This window comes from Spermophilus citellus (assembly GCF_964194105.1).
Source record: "Spermophilus citellus genome assembly, chromosome: 18".
Taxonomy (NCBI): Eukaryota; Metazoa; Chordata; class Mammalia; order Rodentia; family Sciuridae; genus Spermophilus; species Spermophilus citellus.
In genome coordinates, this window is record NC_138200.1 from 3,483,145 (window position 1) to 3,509,395 (window position 26,251).

Below are 26,251 nucleotides of genomic sequence, written 5' to 3' on the forward strand. Positions count from 1 at the left end.
CCTGGGGGAGGGGGACTGGGGCCTGGAGCCTGGGCCTGGGGGAGATGGGCCAGAACCCAGGGTCTTAAAAGGATGGATGGATTATGGGGGTTTGGCCCTCAGATCCCAGGAGATAAAAGGGTGAGGGAAGGGCCAGGCTTGGGGACACGTGAACCACGCAGCTGTCCTCTTCATGAATTTATTTTCAGGGCACCCCTGGGGGACCTTCCATGCAGTTTCAGCTCCCCCAGGAGCAGGGGCAGGGACAGCCGTGTGGCATGGCAGCAGGGCCTGGTCATTACCCCTCACCCCCTCCCTCAGCCCTTTTGCAGACTGCCCAGGTGGGACCCACCTGCCATCAACCTCCACCCAGGATGCTGCTCCAGGTAGGCCCAATGCCAGCTGACCAGGGCTCTGGGGCACCCCTCCCTGCCTGCCCCTGCTCTGTGCTCTTCCCTTGGAGCCCCCAATGCCCTGGGATGCGACTGTCTGCTTAGGTGTCTGGCTCTCCCACCAGACTGGGTCAGGGGTCAGGGGCAACCTCTACACCACCCAGCTCATGGCCAGCTACACAGGCACCCTTATAAGGTGTGGTAGGTGATGTGAATGAACAAGTGAGCCGAGGACTGGCCAGTGAACTGCGATGAGGAAGCACCGGCCTCGAGGACACCCCCCTGGAGCTGGGAAGGTACCTGCTTCCCCCAGCAGAGCACACCACCCTCTGTATTCTGCTGCCTTTCTCCCTCAGGGGCACACACAGCTCTTTGATCACAGGTTCTGGCAACAGGGAGTCTGAACGGACTTTCGTTTCAGAAAATAAAGGAAACCTCTTCTTTCCCTTTGCCTTGCTGGATCTTCCCAGGCTCCAGAGAGTCCCAGACCCTTCATGAGCAGCAGCAAAGGACAGAAGAGGCCTGGCTGGGGTCCTCCGGACTCTGTTCACCACCCCTGAACTCTCCCACTGGCCGGGGTTACCCCATTGTTCTCACTCCTGCCTGCTGTAATAGCTCTCTGATTTCAGGGTGCCTTTTCCCGTCTTCCTCTGCTTGTCTGGGTCATTTTAATTGCCTCTATTCCCTTTCCCTCTTCCCCAGTAAGGGCTTCTGTCCCTGCCTCTGAGCTGAAGTGAGCTCTGTCCAGATCATCAGCCAGGATCACTCAGCAAACCTACTGGTCACTTGCTTCCAGATCTCCTCCGATTCCGCAGCAGCTTCCGCACAGCTGGCCCCTCCTCCTCCATATACATATGTATGTTTTTCAATTGTAGATGGACCTTTATTTTATGTATTTATTTGCAGTGCTGAGAACCAAACCCAGAGCCTTCCATATACCAGGCAAGCGCTCCACCACGGAGCCAAACCCCAGCCCCCTCCTCCTCCTCTTGAAATGCTTGTGCTTAGGCCCTCAAGGACTCTCCTGCTTCCTGCCAGCCTCCGGTCACTCCTTTTTGGCTCCGTTTGCTACCTGCTCTTCTCCCCCAGTGTAGATGTCCCCCCAAGACTCTTGCCAGGGTCACTCTACCTGCACGCAGCTGCTAAGTTACCATCCCATTCTGTGGCTTTCCATGCCTCCATCTGCTGACGTTTCCAAGACTTGTATTTCCAGCCACGATCTTTTAACCACTCCTATCTGATGTCTCCAACTGGTTGCTCCATACTCGGACTTGGACTTCCCAAAGGCATCCCCACCTGACACATCCCTATGACAACCCTGGATTCCTACCACCAAACCCTGCCTCCCCCTTCCTGGCCGCAGCACCCACCGGAGAATCCTCTCTCCCCTTCCCTGGGCTTCATTACCTCCCTGTACAGCCGGCTTGCCACCACTGTAGGCATCACCTCCAAAATCCCAACCCCTGCTTCTGCTTTTGACCCCCCCAAGTCTATTCCCAGCACAACACCACAATTCTGTTATTGTTTTGTTTAAACAAAAATATGATCCCAGCATGCCTGTGCTCAGAGCTCCCCAAGGCTTCTCATCAAACCCAGAATAAAGTTCAAATTCCTTCCCAGGCTACAAGGCCTGAGCTGCCCTCTGCACTTGGGACTTCTTAACCCAGTCAACTAGCCCTTGTTTATTCTGCTCACAAAGGCCTCCTTGGAAGTCTGGTTTTACTCAGGCTTCTTCTGCCACCTTTGGTGGCCAGGGTTCCTGTCCCGAGCCCTTCTCTCCTCCCCTGCCCTCTCAGAATGCACATTTCTGTTCAAACATTACTTGGCAGTCATGACCTCTTGACGCAGCTTATCTAGTCGCCCTGATCTGTCATCCTGCTTCACTTCTCAAGCAGTCTTCAGTGTGTACTGCATGTGCCTCCTGGGAGCCCGAGAGCAGGCCCTTGTCAGCTCACCACCATACCCTGTGGGCCTAGACTGGGCTTGAACAGGTCAGCGCTCGGCAATTCTCCAATACTGTGAAGGCTTTCGCATCTTGTTTTCAGTTTCTCCCTCTCAGAATCTCCTAAGTCTTCGCCTTTCCCATCTCTAGGACTCACCTGTTTTGGGTCTCTTCTGCACCCCCCCATCTCACTCTTCCTGTGGCCCCCCCATCTCACTCTTCCTGTGGCCCCCCATCTCACTCTTCCTGTGGCCCCCCATCTCACTCTTCCTGTGGCCCACTCTTCCTGCGGCCCCCCATCTCACTCTTCCGGTGGCCCCCCCATCTCATTCTTCCTGCGGCCCCCCATCTCACTCTTCCTGTGGCCCCCCATCTCATTCTTCCTGCGGCCCACCCATCTCACTCTTCCTGCGGCCCACCCTCCACCTTTCTTGCTGTTTGGCCTTTGGATTGCAGAATCCATCATCCCCTAGCCAGTTCTGTCCTCCGCATCAGTCGTCCCCTTGAATGCACCTCTCCCTGGCCCTCTCCTCACCTCCCCGCCCCTCTTCTCTCCATACATCAGACTAAGTCCTATCTAGTCTAACTGACTCGTGTCCTCTCTACATTTTCCAGCATCTCCTTCCTGAAACCACCATCACAGAATTCCTCCCAGGCTCGCCCACTCCAGCCTCCCCTGCCCCCATTTCTAACTCTTCCACACAGGCCCCAAAGCAAATTTCTAATGCCCACTCTGATCCCCTCCCTCCTCGGTCCCACTTCTGATGTCTCCTATTCCCAAGGTCACCCTGACCTCATGGTACCTCACTAACCAGGTCCTGCCTTGTGCAGCTGAGCCCTGTCTCTCTCCCCACCAGACTGGGAGCCCCCCCCCCCCCAGCACAGGACGGGATGGGAAGTTCCCTACACCCAGCATCACAGGAAATACTTGCTGAGCAAATGAAGGGAAATGAAGCACCCTGCCATCTCCGTGACCTTCAACTCCATCCCTTCCTCGGCACACCCACTTCCTTTACCCCCCTCAACTGTCATCCTCTCCACTGCCCTTAGGAAGCCTCCGGCTGGTCTGCGACTCAGGCACTGTTAGACCCTGGCTTATAGGTACCTCCCGGCCTGACCTCTTCCTCGACCCTGGACTTCAGCATCCCAGAGGCGTCAGCACTTTTCCCAAAACATCACGCTGCTCCTCTTCCCTGGGCTTCTGCCCCAGCTGTTCTTGCCCAGAAAGCCTTCCTGGTCCCCTTCATCACCTAGGAGACACGTGCTTCTTTGAAGACCCAGACTGGGTATCACATTCCAGGGAGTCTTCCCTGCCCACACCTGGCCACCCTGTCCTCCGTGTTCCATGGGGCCCATCGTGGTCCCAGTCACCACGCTCGCTTCCCTGCCTGGGCTGTGCTTCCTGACAGTGCTCAGCTCCTGGGGAAGAGTGAGGGGTTTGTTGTACCTCTGGGGTCCCTAACTTCCTGCCTGGGACCAGAGCACATGCACCCGAATGCCAGCGGCTGGAGAAAATAGTGAAACCTGGGTTGCTGTCTGATTCTCCTGCACACGACACCATGCCTGTGCTGCAGCATGTGACTGCATCCTCTCTGCCACCAGCCCGGGGTTGGAGGACCAGTGACTGTGTGATGCGGTATTTTAGTTGCCTCTGCTCCGGACTCGGCTAGGCTCCTGCCTTTCCTTTATGCACCATTCATGCTGTGCTCCTGCTTAAAGCCATCCACAGCCCCCTATGAATAAAACCCAACCTACAAGTCCCTGCACAATCGGGTCCTGTCTCCAGGCTCCTCTGTCCACCCGGCTCACTACACTTCAGCATACTGTGCAAGCTCCTTTCTGCCCTAGGGCCTTGGCATATGCTGTTCTCTTCCTGGGACACATGGCCCCAGCTCCATTGGGCTGTCTCCTTGTCATCCTTTCAGTGTCTACTAAAACTTAAAACTGGGTTAGCCCCCTCCCTCACAGAGCATTTTGGAGGATCTCGGGTTTCTCCTGCCTCCTAACTGTAATCTCTTGTATGTGTACATAATTCTCGGATTAATGTCTGTCTCATGTGCAAGATGCAACTCTGAAGATGTCCGGGACCCTGACTGTTTTCCTCCCTCTGTATGCTCAGCATTCAGCACAATGCCTGGCAGTTAAGCACACACATTGCCAGTAATGAATGAATAACTCTCTGCGCCTGCCTTTATGCCCCTTCCCCAGTGCCTTCCTGTGTGTCAGCACCTGCCACACAGCAGGTGCGTAATAAGCCCTTGTGGAAAGATGAATGGAAAAGTGAACGAACACCTGCGTCCATCTCTAGTCACTTGCCTTTCTGAGTCCCTTCTCTTGACCTCTCCCTTTATGTAGAGCTTATATATAGTATGTAGGTGTAACTCGTGTGCTATGGGCCCCTCTCCAGGAGTTGGGCTGGGCTGGGAGTCCCTCCCTCCCTTCCCCCCCGCCCCGCCCCCACATGCACACAGCAAAACATTAAAAAGAAAACATCTCAAAACTGCAAAAAACACCACGGCCCTACCCCCGCCCCCTAAATCCCACAAAAAAATAAAACACGACGCTCCCTCAGCAGAGCCCTCTCCCTGCTTCACCCCTCCCCTGGGGTCCCTTTGGCGGGTGAGGGGGCTCCCCGACGCCCGGGGCCGGGGAGGGGCGCAGGGGGAAGGCCACGCAGTCTCCAGCGCGCTCTCGGGGAAGAGCGAGGCGCCCAGACCCGGCAGCCTCGTTGCACGCGCGCCCGCGCACGCGCCCCGGACACGCCCCGCTCCCCGCGCGCCCCTACACGGGCGTGGTTTTCCTGTTGAGCGTGTTGGTGTTGGAGGCGGCGGCCTCCTTGGCCAGGGTCCCGGGGGCGGGGGCGGCGGGCGCGGGCGGCGCGGGCGCGGGCGCGGCGGGCGGCCCGGTGACCGTGACCGTGACGCCGCCGCCCGCCTCCTTGGGGAAGGCGTTGTGCAGCGTGAGGAAGCCGGGCGCACCCCCGCGGTCCCGCTCGGCGCCCGCCCCGCCGCCGCCTCCGGCGCCCCCGGCCGCGCCGCTGTACGCGCCCGCGCCGCCGCCGCCGCCGCCGGCCCCCGCCAACCCCGCGGCCACGCTGCCCTTGGACGGGTCGCGGCTGAGCGTGTACATGGAGATGTCCGTGGAGGCGAAGCCCGGGCCGCCCGGGCCGCCGGGAGACGCGTCCCGCGACGGCGACGGCTCGCTGGAGCGGGAGCTGGAGCGGGAGCGGCGGCGGTAGCGGAAGCGGTAACTGGGCAGACGGAGGATGGCCGAGGGGCCGCTCCCGCCACTGCCGCCCGCGCCCCCGCCGGCCTTGAGCAGGTCCGAGCGAGACTGGCAGTGCGCCTCGCGGCTGCGCTCGATGTAGATGTTGACGGCCAGCACGCCGATCACCTCGGCCAGGATGAAGGACAGCCCGCCGAAGTAGAAGGACCAGCCGTACGAGTAGTGGTTCTTCTTCTCCTCATCCCGCTTCGGGCCCGGCTCGCCCGCGTTGGCAGAGATGTACACGATCACTCCGATGATGTTGCTCAGGCCTGGGCGGGGACAGTTAGAGGGGAGCCTCCAGGCCACCAGGGCCCGGGCCCGCCCCTCCCTGCCCCGCCCCGCAGTCCAGGCCACGCCCCGCGAGGGTTAAGCTCCACCCAGGGAGTTAGGCCCCGCCCCATCGGGAGAACCTCGACTCAGGACCTAGGCTCCAAACCCCCACCCCTCCACATGGAATGGGACAGACAGGACTCTGGATGGTCTAAGCTCCACTCGGTGGCCTAGACTCCGCCCCTGCTAGCCCAAGCTCCTGCTGCACTGTTCTGATGATCCAAACACTATTCTTGATGAGACGGTCACAGCCTGGGTTTCCAGGTCCTTTCTTGGTTGATTTAATTTATAAACTCAGTCTCCGCCGTCTGCCCTTTGAATAAAACGATGTGATCTCTCTAGGTCCTGTCTACTGCTGATCTACACTCTCCAGCCTGGGTATTTACTCCAGGCGCTCCCCTGATGTTTTAAAATTTGATAAATCAGGTTCCCTTTCAACTCTAGGTCCCGCCTCCAGTTTGTCAAACCCCGCCCACTGTGGGTCTAGGCAAAGCTCCACACCCCTCTCAGGCCTAACTAGCTCCAAATTTCAGATCCTCCAGATCTTCCCTTGCAGATTTAGACCCAACCCCATGCATACCCTGCTCTTTAAATATGCTAAATCCTCCCTCTTCTCCTTATCCTACCCCTTCAAACGACTCTGCCCCTGGAATTTCTCAGCTCTACTCTTGCAGAGTAGAAAGGGGAAGGAGGGTCTTACTCCTATAATGCCCTTAATGGCATAATCCCTCCCATTTTGAATTTCCCAAGCACCGCCCAATGTTTTTAGCCCCTCCTCCACCCTGTTTTACTGGCCTAGCCCCTTCAGCCTTCATCTCTACACGGTTACTCAGAACCACCCCCTTCTTGGCTAATCTACTAAGCAGGCTGCTCACCATCCTCAAGCAAATCCCGTTTTTCCCTCTTCTGGCCCCTCCCTTCGGTGGCCAGCCCCGCCCCTCTAACCCTAATATCTCAAGCCCATCTCAAGGTCCCACCCCCTTTCCAAAGCTCCTCCCCTTCCGCCTCCAGAACGGCGGGCTTTGGAACCTAAGCTCCCAGTAAACTCGGTTACGCTCCAGACACTGGTCTGTGCCCAAGAAGAATACACCTACCTTACCCAGCGGGAGGCGATGGAGCTTGGGAAGAGCCTAGAAAGGCTTCGGGCTCCAGGGGGCGCTCGGGGTAGGGTCGTTTTGCAGGCAGACCCGCGCACACACTCGCGCGCGCGCTCGCGGGGACCGCTCCAGCCCGCCGCCCCTTCCCTCTGCCTCTCACCTGCTGCCACGAACAGGATCCCGGCTCCCAGAATGATGTTCCTCTTGGACTTGTAGACACGGGAGGCCGCCACGCACACGCCCCCGAGCAGCAGCAGGATGGCGCTCAGGATGGGGAAGATGCTGGAAGCCCGGACAACTCCTGCGGGGAGGAAGAAAGGAAAGGAGGGAGGAAGGGAGCGAGGGCGGTCAGACGGGCCGCCTGCGCTCCCCGGCCCGCGGCGCCTCCTGCCTGCCTTCGCCACTGTTTCTTTCTGGATCTAGTTCTCTAATTCTGCCTCTCTGCCTGTAATCCTTTCTTTTTTCTTTCATCTATTCTCCCGCCTGTTTTTTAAAATTTCTCCATATATTTGTCTGTTCGTCCTTTTCTTTTTTCCTTGGCCTATGTTTTTCCTCTCCTGTCGTATTGTTTTCCTCTTTCTCTAAATCACTCTCCCTCTCTATTCTTCTCTCAGCTTCTCCATTGTTCCTCTCCCATATCTTTTTTCTTTCTTGGTGTTCCCTTCTACGAATCTTCCCTTTCTCCAGATCTTTCAAATGTCTTCATACTTGTCTACACCCCTTCCCTCCCCTCCCTCCTCCTCCCTTTTCTGCCAGGCGTCATCTCTTTCTGAGTTTCTCCAGCACCACGCCCCGCCCCCCCGACTTCTGCCTGGCTTCATTCAACCTTTCTGGGTCGCCCGCTCTCCCTCCCCTCTTCCTAGCTGCCCTCTCCCCTCTTCCTTCCCTGGCCTCTCCTCTTCCCCACCCCATCCATCTCTCTCCCCCCATCTGTCTTTCTCCCTCTATCTCTCTGCAGTCCTTTCCATCCACCTCTAAAACCCCAGGCAACCAGACTTTGCGATTTCAGAGCCCGGCTGAGGCTGCAGCCAATCGTAACCCAAGCTTTGCCGCGTTCTCGGGGTGACTACCAATCGCAGCCCAGGCTTCCCCAGCCCGCTCCTGGAGTGGCCCGTCCCTGCCGCGGATTGGTCCACTGCCCGGGCGCGGCGGCCAATCCCAGCCCGAGAGTCGACAGCCAGTCATAGTGCACAGCTGCCTCGAGTACCCAAGAGAACCGGGCGGCCAATCAGCAGCCGAGATCCCCCCTCGGCCCGCCCCGAGGTGAGAGGAGGGGGCGGGGACCCATCACTAAGCCAATGGGGAGCCAGGGGATCTGAGCGTCTGGACGCGGATCGGCTGGGAAGCTAACCTAGGCGTGTGATCCCAGCGCCGGCCCGGCAGCCCCCTCCCCCCGGCTGTCCCGGACCCCACGTACGGAGCAGATACTCCGCGCTGTCGTGGTCGTAGTCCGTGTCCTCCGGAAAATGGTTGATCTTCACGCAGACGCCTCTTTTCAGCCCTGGAGAAGGGACGGGGGTGGTGGGGGTGGGAACTTCAGAGTTCGGGGCGGGGCGGCCCACAGGGAGAAAGCCCCCCCCTTCCCCAGACCCCTTCTCTCTGGTCTGATGGTGAGACAGAAGTCCTGGCCCTGAGCCGGTGTCGGTATCGGGACAACTTTCAACCTCTCTGGTCTGTTTCCCCACCTGTTAAAAAGGAAACAAAAAAACACCCAAAGGCTAATATCTTTCCAAGCACGGACTACAGGCTCCAGGACGTCTGCCCTGTAACCTGGGCTAAGACACTCAACCTGTCTGGCTTTCTCTTTCCCCTCTAAGGAAAAGGGTGTTGGTCTCAACTTTGTCAAGCCGCCCTTGTAACCCTCAACTTGTTAAGAAGTCTGAAAATGCGTGGGAAAACAAGGACTGGACTTCCCCTGAGACCCTGCGAAGTCCAGTTGCAGGAGGGAGCAGCCCAGTGGGTCGTGGGAGTTTGGTTTCTTCATCCTGTAAAGAGAGGGAGGGATTCCCAGTCTAGCAGAATCTGGAACCTCCAGAGATGGAGTGGCTGAGGAGGGAGTGTAGGATGGCCCTAGGGGTACTGCAGGCTCTCCTCTTCCTTCCTCCCAGTGTCCTCTCCTCGGATCCTCATCCTCACACCCTCTGGAAACCTATCTGACTTCTTTGGAGACACTGTCTGTTTTACAACCTCTAGCACATAGCTGAAGAAAAAAAAAAAGTATAAGTAAATTTAGATTCCTCAACTCTCCAAGCTCCCTCCAACCTCCAGGCCAGGGAACATTCTGTTCACATTCTCTGCTGATGTACTTACCCTGCAGCTCCTTTAAAAAGCATTCCCTACATGCACGAGCGTGCGTGCGTGCACACACAAGTTGGGCCAGTGGCCTCCTCTTGGGTACAACAGCTCCCTGGCTGCCCCCTTTAGGATGTGCTTGGGTTGATTTACAATCATCCTACTCAAGCTGGGAGTTCCTGAAGGGGAAGGGCCTGGAGTCAGATTCCTTGTCCCTAGCATTGCCTGGTACCCAGACACCTAGAAGAACACTAGACGGATGAATGAGTGAATGATGGACAGAATAGAAGGAGAGCAGAAGTGGAGAGTAAAGGCAGACCAATACAGGCAAAGAAGAGCCAAAGAAATGGGGGTAAAGAGAAGAATTGGTAAGAAGGAGGACACGGCAGTAATACCAATAAAAATGAACATTTGCTAAGTGCTTCCTAGGTGGATTAACTTGATAGGTACATAAGAGCCCCTGAGGGCTGGGAGCGTAGTTCAGTGCTAGAGCACTTGCCTAGCGTAGCCCAAGCCCCGGGTTCCATTCCCAGTACCTAGGAATTAAAAAAAAAGAGAAGAAAAAAAAAAAAAGATTCCATGAAACATGTTGGTGTCACACAGTCCTACTGCTTTATCAGGAAGCCTGACTCCACTCCTGTTACACCTTCTACCTTGTTGCAATACATAGGCCAACTTTCTGTTCCCTCACCCATAAAAAGCAGAAAATGGGACCTGTGTCCAGGTTGATGTGAGGATTTGGTCTAGACCAGGAGAGGTAACTGATGTTTTGCAGCCATTGTCCAGACATAGAAACCTGGGCACTGCATGGCTCATTAGCCCAGGACTGATGGGTGGAGGAAACAGAACTCACACACACACACCTCTGGGCCGTAAGCATCTGGGCTGTTCACCACTGTGTTCACAGCATCCAGGACAATACCTAGCACATAGTAAGTGCTCAATAACTGTTTTTAATGAAAAGAATGATTGAATGGGCCAAGAAGCAGAAAAAAACACTCCACATCACTATACATTAGAGAAATTCAATCCAAACCACAAGGAGATACCATTTTATACCCAGTGGGAAGGCTGCTATTTTAAAAGGCAGAAAATAAAATTATAAGTGCTGGCAAAGATGTGGAGAAATGGGGACCTTTGTGAGCTGTTGGTACAGAGGTTCCTCAAAAGTTGAAACAGAATTACCAAATGACCCAGCAGTTCCACCCTGGGTACACCCTGAAGAACTAAGCAAGAACTCAAAGGGATATTTACACCCCATTTTCATTGCAGCATTATCAGATAGCCAAAAAGTGGAAAAGACTCAAACGTCCATTGACAGATGAATGGATAAGACAAACAAAATGTGATGTATACACGCCGTGGAATATCACTCTGCCTTTCCAAGGAAGGGGGTATGAAACACACCATAACGCCGATGAATCTTGAGGACGTTGTGCTATGTGAATCAAGCCAGTAACAGAGAGACAGATTCTGCATGATTATATGAGGCACCTGGAGCTTCCGGCATCCGATTCATCAAGACCGACAGTAGATGGTAGTTGGAGGGTGGGGGGAATGGATTGAGTTTCAGTTTTGCAGAAGAAAACACTTCTGGAGATTGGTTGTACAATGTGAATGTACTTAACATTACTGAAAATTATTAAGATGGTAAATTTAGGTCATGCATATTGTACCCCAACTTTAAAAAGAGAAGGTGAATGGACGTACACTCCCTCCCTGGTGTAAACTCTGACCCATCCTTGGGGTCACAGGTGAGACTGTGAGCTCCAGTTCCCCTCTTTCTTGGGTGGAATCACAGTCCTTCTCTCAAAGCACCCATACTTACATGAGATGGGCCTGAAACCATGCACAGGACACAGTGCTGCGTAGCACCTAGCCCCGGTGGCTACCAGGCAGCTTGGGGCAGGAGCCACATGTCACTCGTTACTTAGGACAAGCCCCAGGAGGAAGACAGCGGCGGGATCCTTGCTTCACATTTGGGGAAACTGAGGCAAGACAGCTCTAGAAGTTAGCCTGTCTCCAGCGGACACTCCTGGAGGAAGTCGAGCAGCCCTGGTTTCCGAGCTGGGCCTGTGTGGACCATAGACCACGGCGGCTCCCCGGGCTCTGGGGGCAAGTCCTCCACACTCAGCCTCAGAGTTGTGGCTTCCCAGCTGTGTTGCTTTAGGAACCCAAATGTCCCTGAGATGGCGTGGTGGTTACAGCACAGGCCTCTGTCTGCTGGCTGGCCCACACGGAGGTGGGGCTGGGAAGCGTGGGTTAAGGGGTCCCGCGGCTTCCTGCTCTGACCAACCAGAGGACCCTCTTGGTGAGATAGTGCGTAGCCACGCTCAGCACGCGTGAGGGAGGGAGGTTGGGTTGGGTGGGTCCGGCCTCCTGGGTCCTGAGCAGAACCGAGGGGGGGAGCCTAGACTCTGGAGGACCCACTGACAGAGCCGCTGGTATGACCACCAGCCCTACAGGTGGCCACCGCCACCTGCGTGCAGGGAACACCCGGGCTCCAGGCTGCATGTGGAGAGAGCATGTGCGATACTTCACGAGTCATTTTTTTATGTATAGATTACATGTTCAAATGACATTCGGGCCATGCTGGGTTAAACTATCAAGTTCACCTATTTAGTTTTATTTGTTTTAATGTCACTACTAGATATTTGAAAATATGTGGCCGTTGTTACATTTCTGTCTGGCCTGGGTGACTAGGAGGAAGGACCCAGGGCTCAGTTGCCTGAATGCCTAGTAATACTATGAAGAAAACAGCAGAGACAACAAAATGCCAACCCCATAATCCAGCCCTCCCAGCACCTACCAGCCTGTAAAGTGGCACTCACAGGATCTCTTCCACTGCCTCTCTGACCTGGGGCAGCAGGGGCTCCTGCCATCCTACCTCCCCAGTGACAAATGAAGCACAGAAAGGCTAAATACAGCCCAGTGGGTGATACACACCCGTCATCCCAGGCTGAGGCAAGAGGCCAAGTTTGAGGCCAGTCTCAAGAACTTAGTGAGGCCCTATGCAACTTAGCGAGACCCTGATTTGAAATAAAAAATTAAAAAAGGGCTGGGGATGTGGCTCAGTGCTAAAATGCCTCTGGGTTTCATCCCCAGTGAGAGAAAGAGAGAGGGAAAAGGGAAGGAAAGAAAAGAAGTAGTTAAACACATGGCCCAAGGTCAGAAAGGTTAAATACATGGCTCAAGGTCACACAGCTGCCTACAGCAGACAAAGGTAGGTCCGTTTGTCTTGTCCAAGAGCTTATGTCTCATACTACTTTCCACTGGGGAGATGAGGACTGAACCCCAAATCCCCAGGGGAAGTGTGTTCAGAGGTCTAGTTTCTCGTCGTCTCCTGGCTTCCTGCTGGGCTGGGTTCCTGCTGGGGCATGTGTTGCTTGTTCTGGGAAACAGAATAGACCTGGATTCCAATCCAGACCCCAAGGGGCATGAGCTGTGTGACCTTGGGCAAAGCACTGCACTTCTCTGAGCCCTTGCTTTCTCTTCCAGTTAACAGTAGCTACTTGGCAGGGTTATTATAGCATTCCACGATGAATGATTGACAGTTACAGTGACAACAAAGTCAGCCTTCACCTACCCGTCCTCGACACTTCTAGCCTGGCTGGCGGGGGGATACCTACTTACCTGGTTTTGCTCACACCTCCTCGGCTTGCTTCTCCCCTCCCTCATGTTTTGACCCTTCAACTAACGAGTCCATCTCTGAGCCGGCTCCTTCTCCAGGTGACCTCTCCTGCAGCTACAGTGATGACCCTCCTATTCCCACCTCCAGCCTAACCTCTTCCCTGACTCCAGCCTCAGGCACCCGCTGGCCAACAGCCCCGAGGAGGGGCAGCAGATTGAAGCCCTGTGACAAAGGCGGCTGAGAAGGGGTTTGACAATCTGTAAGTGATATGCGGCCCGTGACAGACGAAGATCCCATGACATGGGGAAATGACATGCAGTGCACATTGCAGTGTCCATAAAGGGACTTTGATTGGGGCGGACACACTCACCTAGTCTCCGGTTATCTTTGGGCACAGTTGTGACAGAGACTGCACGTCCACAGAGCCTAAAATAACTCCCCTGTGGTCTCTCGATGCGCGGCCCTCTGTCCTAGGTGCTGACTCTTAGAGGGTATCTTAATTTTAACATGATAAAACCTGAGCCTCGAGGTCCCTCCTTAATCAGGAAATGAAACAAGACACCTGCTGTCCTTGTCCTTAGGTGCTCCGGCCAGAGCCTGGGCATGGCGAGGGGCCGATTTTAACCCAACATCTAGGGACGATTTACAGTTTTGATCAACACACTGGGGAGGGGGCCTTGGACATGCAGTGGGGAGGCCAGGGAGGCTGCTCAGTGTCGCGTGGTGCCCAGCGTGCTCCGGCCCACAGTGGGGAATCGGCCTGAGACGCAGGCCCTTCTTCCCTCACGCCCCACAGCAGTGACCGTGGCAACCCCTGCCCACGGAAGCCCTGGAATGTACTAGGAATTCAAGCCACTCCTCAGCCACAGTTCCCACTGGGGATGAGCCACCTCCTGTTTCCCCTTTTGCCTTCCCCTTAGTCATTTCTCCACCCTGCAGCAAGAGCCCTTCTGGTAAAATCCAAGTAGGTTCCTGTGCCTTCTCTGCTCAAGAATCTTCGATGGCTCCCAACTCGAGAGTTAAAGCAAGGTCCTCTGAGGGATGCACAGGAACCTGAGATCAGGACACTGTTACCTCTTTGCCTGTGATTCCTCCTGCTTTCCCCCTTCCCTCACTCTGCCCCAACCATGCTGAACCCTCCCTGGCAGCCAGGCACACAGGCTCACTCCCACCCAGGGGCTCTGCAACGCCTGCAGGCTTCCACACACAGGGCACCAGCTCCCTGGGCACACCCATGTCCCTGGTGCTAGGCTTCCTCCCCACACACACCTGCCCCCCGCTCCTGCTCCTCCTTAGCACTCGGTTCTCTATGACACTCTAAATGCTTTATTTATTTACCTCCATGTTATCTGTCACTCTCTAGAACACAAGGTAATTAAGGACAGGAATTTTTGTCTTTTCCCCTCTGCTGCCCCAGAATCAAGAACAGAACCTGACCCAGTATCAAGCCAATAAAAATTGGTTGTTGGGTGAGTGGACGATGCTCTTAATCTTTGTACAGATTGTCCCGGGTTCTGCTGTGCAAGCCCCACACCTGGCTCTGTGCCTGGTGCCTGACCTGGGAGTGGACATGAGCTCAAACATCCTGACCACAGTGACAAGGAGAGACTAGGTCCCCGTGAGGCAAGAGGGAGTGGAGGCCACTGAGGAGAGGTGGAGAGGCCATGCCTGATCTGCAAAGGCACCTGCTGCTCAGTCACAGTCAGTGCCACGCAGCCCACCCTGCCAGGTCTTCCGAGGCCTCTGGAGTAATGGGTCTTCAATGTGTGGTCTCCCTATTTTTAATTGTTGGCGACTGATTCAAATTTCAGATTTTGTTCCAGACACTCCAGATGCCAGTGAGCACATCTGCAAAGCCCACTTGTTTCATAGCTGGGTAACGTTTGGCAAGTGGCTTAATGTCTCTGAGCCTCAGTTTCCTGATCCCTGACAGGAAGATGGCGTCTACCTCATAGGGGTAAGGGAGAACAGAATTTCTGGCTTGTGGTAAGTATGTGCTTAGCAGAACAGGAGAAAGGGACAGAAGAAAAGAGAGTGGCAAATAAGAAAATTAGAGGGATTTCAATCTTGTGGTGGCAGAAGGGCACTGTGGGGCTGCTGGTCCTATCCCTTCATTTGCAGACCTGGACTCTGAGGCTCAGAGAGGCAGAGAGAGAGGCCACACAGGGGACAGGTGCACAGGGAGGATGCGTGCTTCCCAGCCCAGCAACCCCATGGTACGTACGAAGGAAATACAGATGCTGAGAGCAGGAGAGAGATAAACTGGGGAGGAAGACTACAGAAGCCTCAGAGGAGCATGAGACCTAGTAGGGGAAAGAGAGGATCACAGAGGAGCACGGAGACCTAGCAAGGGGAAAGAGAGGATCACAGAGGAGCACGGAGACCTAGTAGGGGAAAGAGAGGAGCCCAGAGGAGCACGGGGACCTAGCAAGGGGAAAGAGAGGACAACAGAGGAGCACGGAGACCTAGTAGGGGAAAGAGAGGAGCCCAGAGGAGCACGGAGACCTAGCAAGGGGAAAGAGAGGATCACAGAGGAGCACGGGGACCTAGAAAGGGGAAAGAGAGGAGCCCAGAGGAGCACGGAGACCTAGCAAGGGGAAAGAGAGGAGCTCAGAGGAGCACGGGGACCTAGCAAGGGGAAAGAGAGGAGCACAGAGGAGCACGGAGACCTAGTAGGGGAAAGAGAGGAGCCCAGAGGAGCACGGGGACCTAGCAAGGGGAAAGAGAGGACAACAGAGGAGCACGGAGACCTACTAGGGGAAAGAGAGGAGCCCAGAGGAGCACGGAGACCTAGCAAGGGGAAAGAGAGGATCACAGAGGAGCACGGGGACCTAGTAGGGGAAAGAGAGGAGCCCAGAGGAGCACGGAGACCTAGCAAGGGGAAAGAGAGGAGCTCAGAGGAGCACGGGGACCTAGCAAGGGGAAAGAGAGGAGCACAGAGGAGCACGGAGACCTAGTAGGGGAAAGAGAGGAGCCCAGAGGAGCACGGAGACCTAGCAAGGGGAAGAGAGGAGCCCAGAGGAGCACGGGGACCTAGCAAGGGGAAAGAGAGGAGCCCAGAGGAGCACGGGGACCTAGCAAGGAGAAAGAGAGGAGCCCAGAGGAGCACGGGGACCTAGCAAGGGGAAGAGAGGAGCCCAGAGGAGCACGGGGAACTAGTAGGGGAAAGAGAGGAGCCCAGAGGAGCACGGAGACCTAGCAAGGGGAAAGAGAGGAGCCCAGAGGAGCACGGGGACCTAGTAGGGGAAAGAGAGGAGCATAGGGGAGCACGGAGACCTAGCAAGGGGAAAGAGAGGAGCACAGAGGAGCACGGAGACCTAGCAAGGGGAAAGAGAGGAGCCCAGAGGAGCATGGGGACCTAGCAAGGGGAAAGAGAGGAGCCCAGAGGAGCAAGGGGACCTAGCAGGGGAAAGAGAGGAGCCCAGAGGAGCAAGGGGACCTAGCAGGGGAAAGAGAGGAGCCCAGAGGAGCACTGAGACCTAGCAAGGGGAAAGAGAGGAGCCCAGGGGAGCACGGGGACCTAGCAAGGGGAAAGAGAGGAGCACAGAGGAGCACGGGGACCTAGCAAGGGGAAAGAGAGGAGCACAGAGGAGCACGGGGACCTAGCAAGGAGAAAGAGAGGAGCCCAGAGGAGCACGGGGACCTAGCAAGGGGAAAGAGAGGAGCACAGAGGAGCACGGGGACCTAGCAAGGGGAAAGAGAGGAGCCCAGGGGAGCACGGGGACCTAGCAAGGGGAAAGAGAGGAGCCCAGAGGAGCACGGGGACCTAGCAAGGGGAAAGAGAGGAGCTCAGAGGAGCACGGGGACCTAGCAAGGAGAAAGAGAGGAGCCCAGGGGAGCACGGAGACCTAGCAAGGGGAAAGAGAGGAGCCCAGAGGAGCACTGAGACCTAGCAAGGGGAAAGAGAGGAGCCCAGGGGAGCACGGGGACCTAGCAAGGGGAAAGAGAGGAGCCCAGAGGAGCACGGGGACCTAGTAGGGGAAAGAGAGGAGCCCAGAGGAGCACGGGGACCTAGCAAGGAGAAAGAGAGGAGCCCAGAGGAGCACGGGGACCTAGCAAGGGAAAGAGAGGAGCACAGAGGAGCACGGGGACCTAGCAAGGGGAAAGAGAGGAGCCCAGAGGAGCACGGGGACCTAGCAGGGGAAAGAGAGGAGCCCAGAGGAAAAGAATCAAGATGGGGATCTGAGGAGGACCAAGGTCAGGAGAGAGAAACTGTACAGTCTAGAAATGAGGAATCCAGCTCTGCATGCCTGCGATCCTAGTGACTCAGGAGACTGAGGCAGGATTACAAGTTCAAGGCCAGCCTGGGCAACTTAGTGAGACCATCTCAAAATAAAATGAAGAGTGTCAGGGATGCAGCTCAGGGGTGGAGTGATTGCCTGGCATAGTGCGGCTCCGGGTTCCATCCTCAGTGCCACAAAGAGAAGACGAGATAGTGGTGGTGGTAGTAGTAGCTGGAAGGAGAGGAGGAGGAGGAGTGGAGGAATGTGCAGAGGAAGAAGTAGAAGGCACAGGGGAGGGAAGATGAAGGGAAAGGAGGAAAGGACACCCTGGGAGTCTGGAGAAGTCGTTGGGGCTGCAGATGGAAGACAGACCTGCAGGAGGAGGGTGGCAGGGGGAGAAGAGGAGGAGCCCCGAGTCACACCTCCATTCCAGGTAAAGCAGAAGTTCCAAGAGGAGGCCAAGCCGGGTGGAGGAAGGGGCGTGGATGCGGAGGGGTAGGAGCGTTGAAGGGGGAGGATGCAGGAGGCCAGGGGCAGATGGGATGGGGCGGGTTAGAGGAGAAAAAGGGTCAAACTAAGGGCGGGAGGAAAGAGAGGAGGGTTGAGGTCCCAGCGAGTGCGGGAGAGGGAGGGCGGCGGGAGGGGTGCTGGGAGCGGGGAAGGGGGGGACAGAATGAATGAAAGATGAGCTAAGGGGCTCCCCCGGGGAAGGGGGCACCAACGTGCAGAGAGGCGAGGGCAGGCGGGCCGAGGCCTAGGAGCTCAGCTGGGCCGGTGCGGCAGCAGAATGGGTGGAGTGGGGCGGAGCAGGGACCGAGAGGGACGCTCCGGAGGCCCGACGGGGCGCCAGCGCAGGGCTGGCGCGGTGGCGGCCGGCAGGCCCTCCCGCACCCTACCTTCCAGGCAGCAGATCCTCCAGAGGCCCGAGTGCGTGAGGCCCCCGGGGTCCTTCTTCTCCGAGGCGCCGCCGCCCCCGCGGTGCTGGGGGCCGTCGTCGCCGGCCGTGAGGTTGGTGGTGTTGCAGATGAGCGCGCGCGTGTACAGCCAGTAGTCGGTGCTGATGGCGATGGTCATGAGCCCGAAGGCCGCGAAGGCCCCCACCGTGGTCAGCAGCACCTGCACGCCTTTCTCGCACCAGAGGCCCCTCTCTTCGTTCCAGCGCTTCAGCGACTCCAGTTTGACCACGGGCAGCCGGGGGGCCGTGGGCCACCACCGGGGCAGCGGGGGCGGGGCCGTGCCGGCGGCTGGGGGGGGTCACAGCGCAGGCAGAAGCGGGGGGGCCGGGAACCGGCAGGGCGGGGCGGGGGCGGCGAGCAGGAGGCTGCGGCGGGGCAGGGGTCAGGGCAGGGCCATGGTCTCCGGCTGGGGAGGGCAGGGTGAGAGAAGGGATTAGATGGCACCGAGGTTCTCCCAGCCCTCCCCCGCGCCCGCCGGGGAAAGACTGTGCCCCCTTGAAGAAACTCCTTCCACCCTAGTCCCCATCCCTGGAAAGGAAACCCTCCTCAAGTATTGTCCCCTGCCCCCCAAAGTCCACGAGTCACTGGGAGAGATCCCCCAGCCAGGTTTTATACCCGGAGAGCTGCTCTCTGCGGGCCACTGTCCTCCAGCTTGGAAGCCACCCAACCCGGGCTCCACTGCCTCCTCCTCCCAAGGAAGGCCTGACCCTCCTCCTTTCTGTCAAGACCCCCCACCTTCCCCATGGCCTTCTCTGTACAGATCTTCTCTTCCCTGCGGGTCCCACCTCTGCAATGGCTGGGAGGCCTCGGAAAATGCCCCCCTGACCCTGGCTTTGCCTAAAGTATCTCCACAATTTGGGAATCCCCAGTCCCTCCACTTCCACCTCTTCTTTGGAGAAATACCCTCCATAAGCCTGACATTACTGCTACAATTTCCTCTACTTAGGAAAAATATTGTTCAATCCCACCTCAGCTTAAAAAACAAACAAACAACAAAAAAAGCAACTTTCCCAAGTGACCCTCATTATTTGCACAAGCCAGGATAACCGGACCACTACCACTCACTCCCCTTCCCTTCCCAGCCCCTGTGCCTCAGGACACAGGTTTGCAGCCTCCAACACACCTTTCCAGGGGACTTTTAAAAATTCTAATATCTGGGTCCCACCTGGGAAATTCCTCTTAATTGGCCTGAAGCCGCCAAACATCTAGATTTTTTAAAACTCCCTGGGGAAGTGGAACGTGCAGGCTAGGTTAGACCCCCGGTTTAGGAGAATGCCTCCCTGGCAGTCACATCCCCTCTGACGACCCCATGTCTCCCCAGTCCTGTCTTTGACTCCAAGAGAGCTCCCCACTCTCTCCTTTGCTTATCAAAGTCTTCCAAATCTGGCCCTGCTGCCTCTACAACTTAGATTAACTCATAACCATCACATTCTCCTCCGTTATGACCACCCCCCACCTGGAGCTCCAGAGCGTCTCTGCCCACAACACCTGCTTCCTCCAAACCCCAGTTTCTCTCCATTCAGGAAAGTCCCAATACCTGACCTGTGCACCACCGCTATCCAAAATTAACCCCTGCATGCACTGGCCCTGGTCCTCTGTCCCTGCACCATGGCCCATGCCCTCAGCCCCCATCAGAACCTCACCATCTGCATCACAGAGGATCCCTCGCTCGCTCTGGGTCTCCCAACTCCTTGGAACCCTGCTCTCTTTCAGGTTTAAGGAAGCGCCCTCCCAACTTCTCTTACACCACGAACAGTCCCCTCACTCTGGTCTGCTAGCTTCACCCTCTTTAGCTCCTAGCATCTCCGCCAAAAGGGAGACCCTCTCCTCTGCCCCCATGGACTGTCTTTCTTGGGAACACCCCCACATCATCCCCCACGGCCATTTCACATGTGCAGGACCTTACAGAGAAGCCCCCAACTTCTTCCAGACTTAAAAAGATCCTCTAATCCACTGCACCCTCAGAAAAATGTGATCCGCAAGACTACAACTCTCTTTTCAACTGGGAACAATTGCCCACTCTGCCCCCCCACTGTCCATTCACTTCTCTCTCTCACAGCTCCCCACCACCATGCCACCATACCCTAGCCTCCTGACGCCACCATACCCACTCCCCCCGGCCATGTGTCCTTTAGCTGTTTCCACCACTTTCCTAGACTTCTTCCTCAAGTCCCCCTAGAGTAAGGAGCCCGGCAGCCTTACAGGAGGGGAAATAAACCCCCAAACCTAGGTCCCCCTGCAGGGTGACCTTGGCCTCCCAGTTTCCTCTGGCTCTCCGCCCCCCATCAGCTGGCCCCAGACCCGGGTCCTCCCAGGAGGGACTGCTGAGAAAGGTTGTCTAGGGGGGCGTCTCCATAGCAACGGGGCCTAGTGCCCCACACATGTGTTCCCTCCCCCACTGCAACTCCCGCCTGCCCACACAGCCCCCTCCTGGGCCCTGGGCACGCTGGACGTGGTGTCCCTAGCCTCTGTCCTGGTGCTCGGTCTTGGCCCCTTCCTCTCTTTTCTCGCCAGAGCCAGCCCCTCTCCTGCCTCTCGGCCTCTTCTCCCTCTCGGAGCCCCTGGCCCCCAGCGCAGCCAGCTCTGCTGTCCTGACTAATCTCTGCTTCCACTGGGTGAGCCTGTGACCCCAGGATGTGCCTCCCCACTGCTGGGCCCCTGCCACCTGGGACAGAGAGGAAGGGATGAGGAGGGAAAGGAGGGAATTTCTCCATCAATAAAGATTTGAGGATCTTTTCATTTTGCCAATTTGGGGGACAATCTGTTTGGCTTTAGGGACTCTTCATTGACTCCATCTGCCCGTGGCTGCAAAGGAGGAAGGAACAGGGGACCCTCCAATTCTAAAGCTTCCGGATAGGAGGGGGTCACTGTCCTCTCTCCTGCGGGCCGGCTCCTTTCTCCAGAATCAGGGGGGTCAGAGAGCCTGAATTCTACATCCACCCACCTCCGATTAATAAGAAGATGGTCTCACCTCTGTGATCGATAGGTCAACTCTCCGATGCACTGGGCAGGGATGTCCAGCCCCCCCGCCGACACCCCCCCAGAAAAGCCCTTTTGGCTCCCAATTCTCCCAGCTTCCCCCTCCCCCAGCAGTGAGGGACCCAGGCGTCCGACCTGGTGGGGGTGAAATGAGGAGGCGTAAGAGGAATGGGGGTGCGGAGGCGGAGGGGGAGCTGGGGCAGCTCTGAGTCTGGGCCCCCCCGGGAGTGAGGGTCTGGATTAAAAAAAAAAAAAGGTGAGGAGACAATTTGGTTCTCGTGTCGCTGGGTAAAGTGCGGAGCTGGAGGACGGGAGAGGGAGGGAGGAGGGAGGGAGGGAGGGGGAGGGGAGCTGCTGAGGGATGGGGAGCCTCCGAGAGGAGATGGATGGGGGAAGGGAGAGGATGGGGGGCAGGGTCTGGGTGGCAGAAGCGAGCTGGGGAAGAAGGGAGTGAGAGCTGGGGAGGGAGGGAGAGAGACAGCGAGACAGGAGAGACGGCAAGAGAGACTCGGAGACGGGGAAACAGGGATGGGGGAGGGAGGAATTTGGGGGAGGCAGAGACTGGTAACAGAAGGAAGTTGGAGAGACACACACAGAGAGAAATACCCGGGGAGAGAAGGGGACAGGGACGGAGACCCGGAGAGAGGAACAGAGTGGGGGAGGGCTGGGGTAAGGGGGAGGAGGGGGGGTCGGGAACTGAGTAACAGAAGGGAAGGAGGACCAGGGACAGAGTCATCCAGAGAGGAGGAAGGAGGGACAGATGGGAGAGACAGACAGAGGGACTGAGAGGATCGGGGAGAACTGGGAAGAGGGGAAGCAATGGAAAGGGGGAGGGGGAGAAGCGGGGAGGGGGCAAGGTCTTGGTGGAGAGAGGGTGACTGACAGGAAGAGAGAGTAAATAAGGAGAGAAAATTAGGGGAGAGGGCTCTGGGTGACAGAAGGTGCCTGAAGACAGAAAGCCAGGTGCAGAAGGAAAGAGAGACCCAGAAAGAGAGACAGATGGAGAGAGACTGAGACTGGAGAGAGACCCAGAGACCCAGAGACAGGCAGAGACTGGGGGAACACCACAAGGAGCCCGAGAAAAATAAAGGAGAGGGGTCCGCTTAGAGGCACTGAGGGGGCCAGAGACGCAGGGTACCTGCCCCTCCCCCCTCGCGTCCCCCGCCCCTGAACCCTACCCCCACCCCCATTTCAAAGCCACCACCCCCACCCCCACTAGCCTCCATCTCTCAGCATCGCTTGCCGCCGCCACCGCCTCTTCCTGTCGTCATGGCAACAGGATCCAGGCGCCCAGCCAAGGCTGGCTGCCGCGGCCGGAAATGAGGGGAGGGCCTTTTAAAAAGGACCCCAGGAAAGCTCCCCTTTCCCCAAATCCAAGGAAAAGCTCAACTTTTCAGGGTCTTTCCACCTCCTTCCCCAAGTAGCCAGGGCAAAGATCCTGCCAAGACTCAAATCCGATTGAATCCGTAAGGATAGAGAGCATTTTGACTTTCACCAACAATTCTTTTTCCTTGCACCCCCTACTGATGGATGGGGAGGAAGGGGTACAGTTAGAGTCCCCCCAACATGGGCTGTGGCTGGGGAGGAAAGTGGCCTGCGACAAGCTGTGGAAACACTCTTTCCTGTGGGCCCGGCTGAGAGCTGCCCCGCCAAGGGTTTCCAGAAGGATGCATGTGTCCACCCAGGAACTAGCCACGAACAGGGCTGGGACAGGAGGGCAGTCAGAAAGTTTGGTCTTGGTCTGAATCTCAGGGATGTCCCTTCGCCACTGTGTGACCTTGGACAGAGCACTCGCCGTCGCCTAAACTCAGTTGTTCCCAGCTACAGAGGGGCAGAGGGGACCAGCTGCCTCCAGTTAGTGGAGCACTCTGAGGAGGAGGGCGTCCCTAGGTAAGCAGGTTTCCCAGGACTGCTCCCCAAGCAAATGTCATAAAAAACGTAAGGCCGTCTTCACCTTCAGCTGGGCAACCTGCGGCTCGGGTCTCTGGTGGAATTGTGACAGAGTCCTTGCTGCACGGTGGGCAGCCATACTCCCATGTCATAGATGAGCAAACTGAGGTCCCCATGTGTGATCGCTCACCCAGGAAATTAATAAGAGGCAGAGCCCGGGACCAAGCAGCCTCTTCACAGGGAGTAACTGGGGCAGGGGTGGCCAGCAAGAGGTGAGTTGTGAAGCCCTTTAGCTCCACCCACCTCCTGGGGCTGGCCTGTGCTCCTCTTGGTGCTCTGCTCAGTGTCTGTACCGCTGGCCTCTTCCATGTCTGTCAGTACCCAGTGGCTCCCGCACCCACTGGTATTTCTTTAGCTGAGTTCACTTGATTCTCACTGTGCCCTGAGAAGGATGGGAGTTTCAAGAAGCATTCAGACACCACTGGCTTAGAAGCAAAGAAAAACAGTCCCTGAAGGAAGGGACCTGGAATTTACTCATCCGCTCTTCTGCCAGGGAGAAGACTCCATTAGGAAACAAGGTGGCAGCCAATACCAGTTGATTGAGTGGTTACCATTATACACTCCGAAGCTTGCAGGCATCAGCCCGGACCTCAAAGGGTTAGGGTTCTGTTATTGGCCCCTGTTTTGAAGATGTGTAAACTGAGGCTGAGAGAGGCTGGCATGTGCCGTAGCTTGAAGTAGTGTCAGTGCACGTCACAGTCAGGGCATCAGATGACCTTACAAGCCAGGGCTCCTCAACCTCAGCACTACTGATATCTGGGACTTCTTTCTCCTAGGGGCTTTGTTGAGAGATTTGCATGCTGTGCCACCCGCTCACTTGCACTGGGTCACTTGATGCCTGTTAGTTGCAGAGGTGTGCTACCATCAACTTAAATCAACTTTAGGACAATCTCATTAGCTCACAGAAATGCCAGTCACCCCTCAGCCATCACCCACAATCTCCTCCAGCCCCAGGCAATCAGCGCACTTTCTCTCTACAGAGTTCCCTGTTCTGGGCATTTCTCAGAGGCAAAGTCACACGGCTTCTTTCGTTCAGCCCAGTCCTCTAGATTCACATGTTGCAGCATGTGCCAGGGCTTTGTTCTGCTTCATGCCTGAGTAATATTCCACAGCATGGACTTACCACACTTTATCCATTTGTCTATCACAGGCCACAGGATTGCCTCCATGTTGGGGTGGTATGAATCATGCTGCTGTGTACATTCGAGTAGACATTTCCTTGTGGATGTGTTTTTGCGTCTCTTAGGCCTGTGCCTAGGGGTGGAATCGGGGGTCGAGTGTTCACCCTTTCCAGCACTCCCGCACAGCTCAGGGAGGATGCTTCAGAGGCACCTCAGGGAAGCTGCAGATCACTGGCTCCCTTAGACCGTGCCCCTGTGTTTGCTCATGAATTCACCTGTGCCATGGCCTCCCTGTGGGTCTTGCCCAGGGACTGGAGATGTGCATTCAGACAACTAAGTTGGCCAGGCCCCTACCCTTGAGAAGGTCCTCCATCCTCACCTCCACCAGGGGAGGCAGATGCCTACCCTCAGGTACACGTGTGTAGAATCCACTCCTCGTGAGTGTGGGAAAGGGCTCTGAAAAGGATGGGATGACATCATATCCATGATTCAGTTACAGCTGACACTAAGCTGATCAGAAAGGACTGTCTGGTGGGCCAGACTTAATCTGGTGATGTCTTAAAAGAGAGTCTAGGAATCAGAGAGGTCTGAAGCAGAAGAGAGTCCCCTGATGTCCTTGAAGAAGCAAACTGCCACACTGTAGAGAGGGCTGAGACCTGAGAGGCAACAGGAGCAAGAAAATGGGCCTCGGTCTTACAAACATAAAGAATTGAATTACAGCAGCTTGAAAGCAGATCTCTCTTCAGTCGGGCCTTCAGATGAAAACAGTCTCGACTGTACACCTGGTAAATCACCTTGATTTCAGGCCTTAGAGGCCACAAGCAGAAGACCCAAGCCCGTGGCTGGACGCCTAACCCTGGGAACCTGCGAGACAATAAATAGGTGTTGTTTAGAGCCTCCAGTCCGTGGGGACCTTGGGTGAGGAGCAGGCCCTGTGGATCACACTGTACTGTCAAGGTCACTCCTGGGTTCTCTGCAGCACCTCTGCCATTCCTGACACCACACCTAGGCAGGTCCCGCAGAACCCCAGGCAGAGGTGTGCAGACCTCAGGCATCCCTGTGAAGACCTCAGGCAGCCCTGTGCAGACCCCAGGCAGCCCTGTGAGACCTCAGGCAGCCACTGTGTGGACCTCAGGCAGCCCCTGTGTAGACTTCAGGCAGCTGCTGTGTAGACCCCAGACAGCCCTGTGTAGACCCCAGGCAGCCCTGTGAGACCTCAGGCAGCCCTGTGTAGACCTCAGGCAGCCCCTGTGTAGACCTCAGGCAGCCCTGTGAGACCTCAGGCAGCCCTGGTTAGACCCCAGGCAGCCCCTGTGTAGACCTCAGGCAGCCCTGTGTAGACCCCAGGCAGCCCTGTGTAGATCTCAGGCAGCCCCTGTGTAGACCTCAGGCAGTACTGTGTAGACCTCAGGCAGCCCCTGTGTAGACCTCAGGCAGTACTGTGTAGACCCCAGGCAGCCCCTGTGTAGACCTCAGGTAGCCCTGTGTAGGCCCCAGTCAACCCTGTGTAGACCTCAGGCAGCCCCTGTGTAGACCTCAGGCATCCCTGTGTAGACCTCAGGCGGCCCCTGTGTAGACCTCAGGCGGCCCTCTAAGAGCCCTCCTTCCTGGGTTCTCGCATTTCTGCTCCCTTGCCCTGCTCTCGCAGGGGCTGTGCCTGCACCCCACGGCACTGGTCGCCTCTGGGCTCATTTCCACACAGTCCCCAAGGACTTTCTGCGGTTCAGGGCTGACCCTGTCCCGCCTCTGCTTAAACTCGTGGGCACAATGCCAGCAGGGACAGTGGAAGGCGCTCCTGTCCTCCCAGACGCCAGCTGCCGTGCCCCATCTCCTGGGCCTCCTGCAAACGGGTGGTTTTAGCCCTGCGGGGTCCTTCCCACTGGGGGGCTCGCTGTGTGGCTCCCTGCCTGGAGCCTGCCCTCTCTCAGCCCCTGGAAACCCTTCCTCCACCCCAGAGGGTCAACCTGAGCGCTCCCTACGCCAGGAAGCCTGTGCCCCTCGCCCTGTCCCTCAGCCCAGGGACAGGCACAGACCTCTGTCCAGGGTGCCTGAAGGAGGGAATGGCCCTCCCTCGCGGCCAGCCCCGCCTTGT

General features: G+C 56.7%; 1 protein-coding gene across 1 annotated transcript; it reads right to left on the minus strand.

The window, feature by feature from the left end:
* Positions 1–2,969: 2,969 nt before the first annotated feature.
* Positions 2,970–18,250, minus strand: CACNG8 (calcium voltage-gated channel auxiliary subunit gamma 8). Its single transcript, XM_081275136.1, has 4 exons — positions 18,050–18,250; positions 8,425–8,508; positions 7,168–7,308; positions 2,970–5,849 (listed from the first exon to the last, which is right to left on the minus strand). The coding sequence occupies exons 1-4, from the start codon at positions 18,225–18,227 to the stop codon at positions 5,095–5,097; spliced, it is 1,158 nt and encodes a 385-aa protein (XP_081131262.1). The 5' UTR covers positions 18,228–18,250; the 3' UTR covers positions 2,970–5,094.
* Positions 18,251–26,251: the final 8,001 nt, after the last annotated feature.

What these genes read in the sequence shown, in the direction of transcription:
- CACNG8 (XM_081275136.1), bottom strand. Translation starts at nt 18,227, where the DNA reads ATGACCATCGCCATCAGCACCGACTACTGGCTGTACACGCGCGCGCTC. An exon ending in CAGCGCGGAGTATCTGCTCC is followed by an intron (nt 7,309 to 8,424) that starts GTACGTGGGGTC and finishes TCCTCCCCGCAG; the next exon opens with GAGTTGTCCGGGCTTCCAGC. An exon ending in GATCCTGTTCGTGGCAGCAG is followed by an intron (nt 5,850 to 7,167) that starts GTGAGAGGCAGA and finishes GTCCCCGCCCAG; the next exon opens with GCCTGAGCAACATCATCGGA.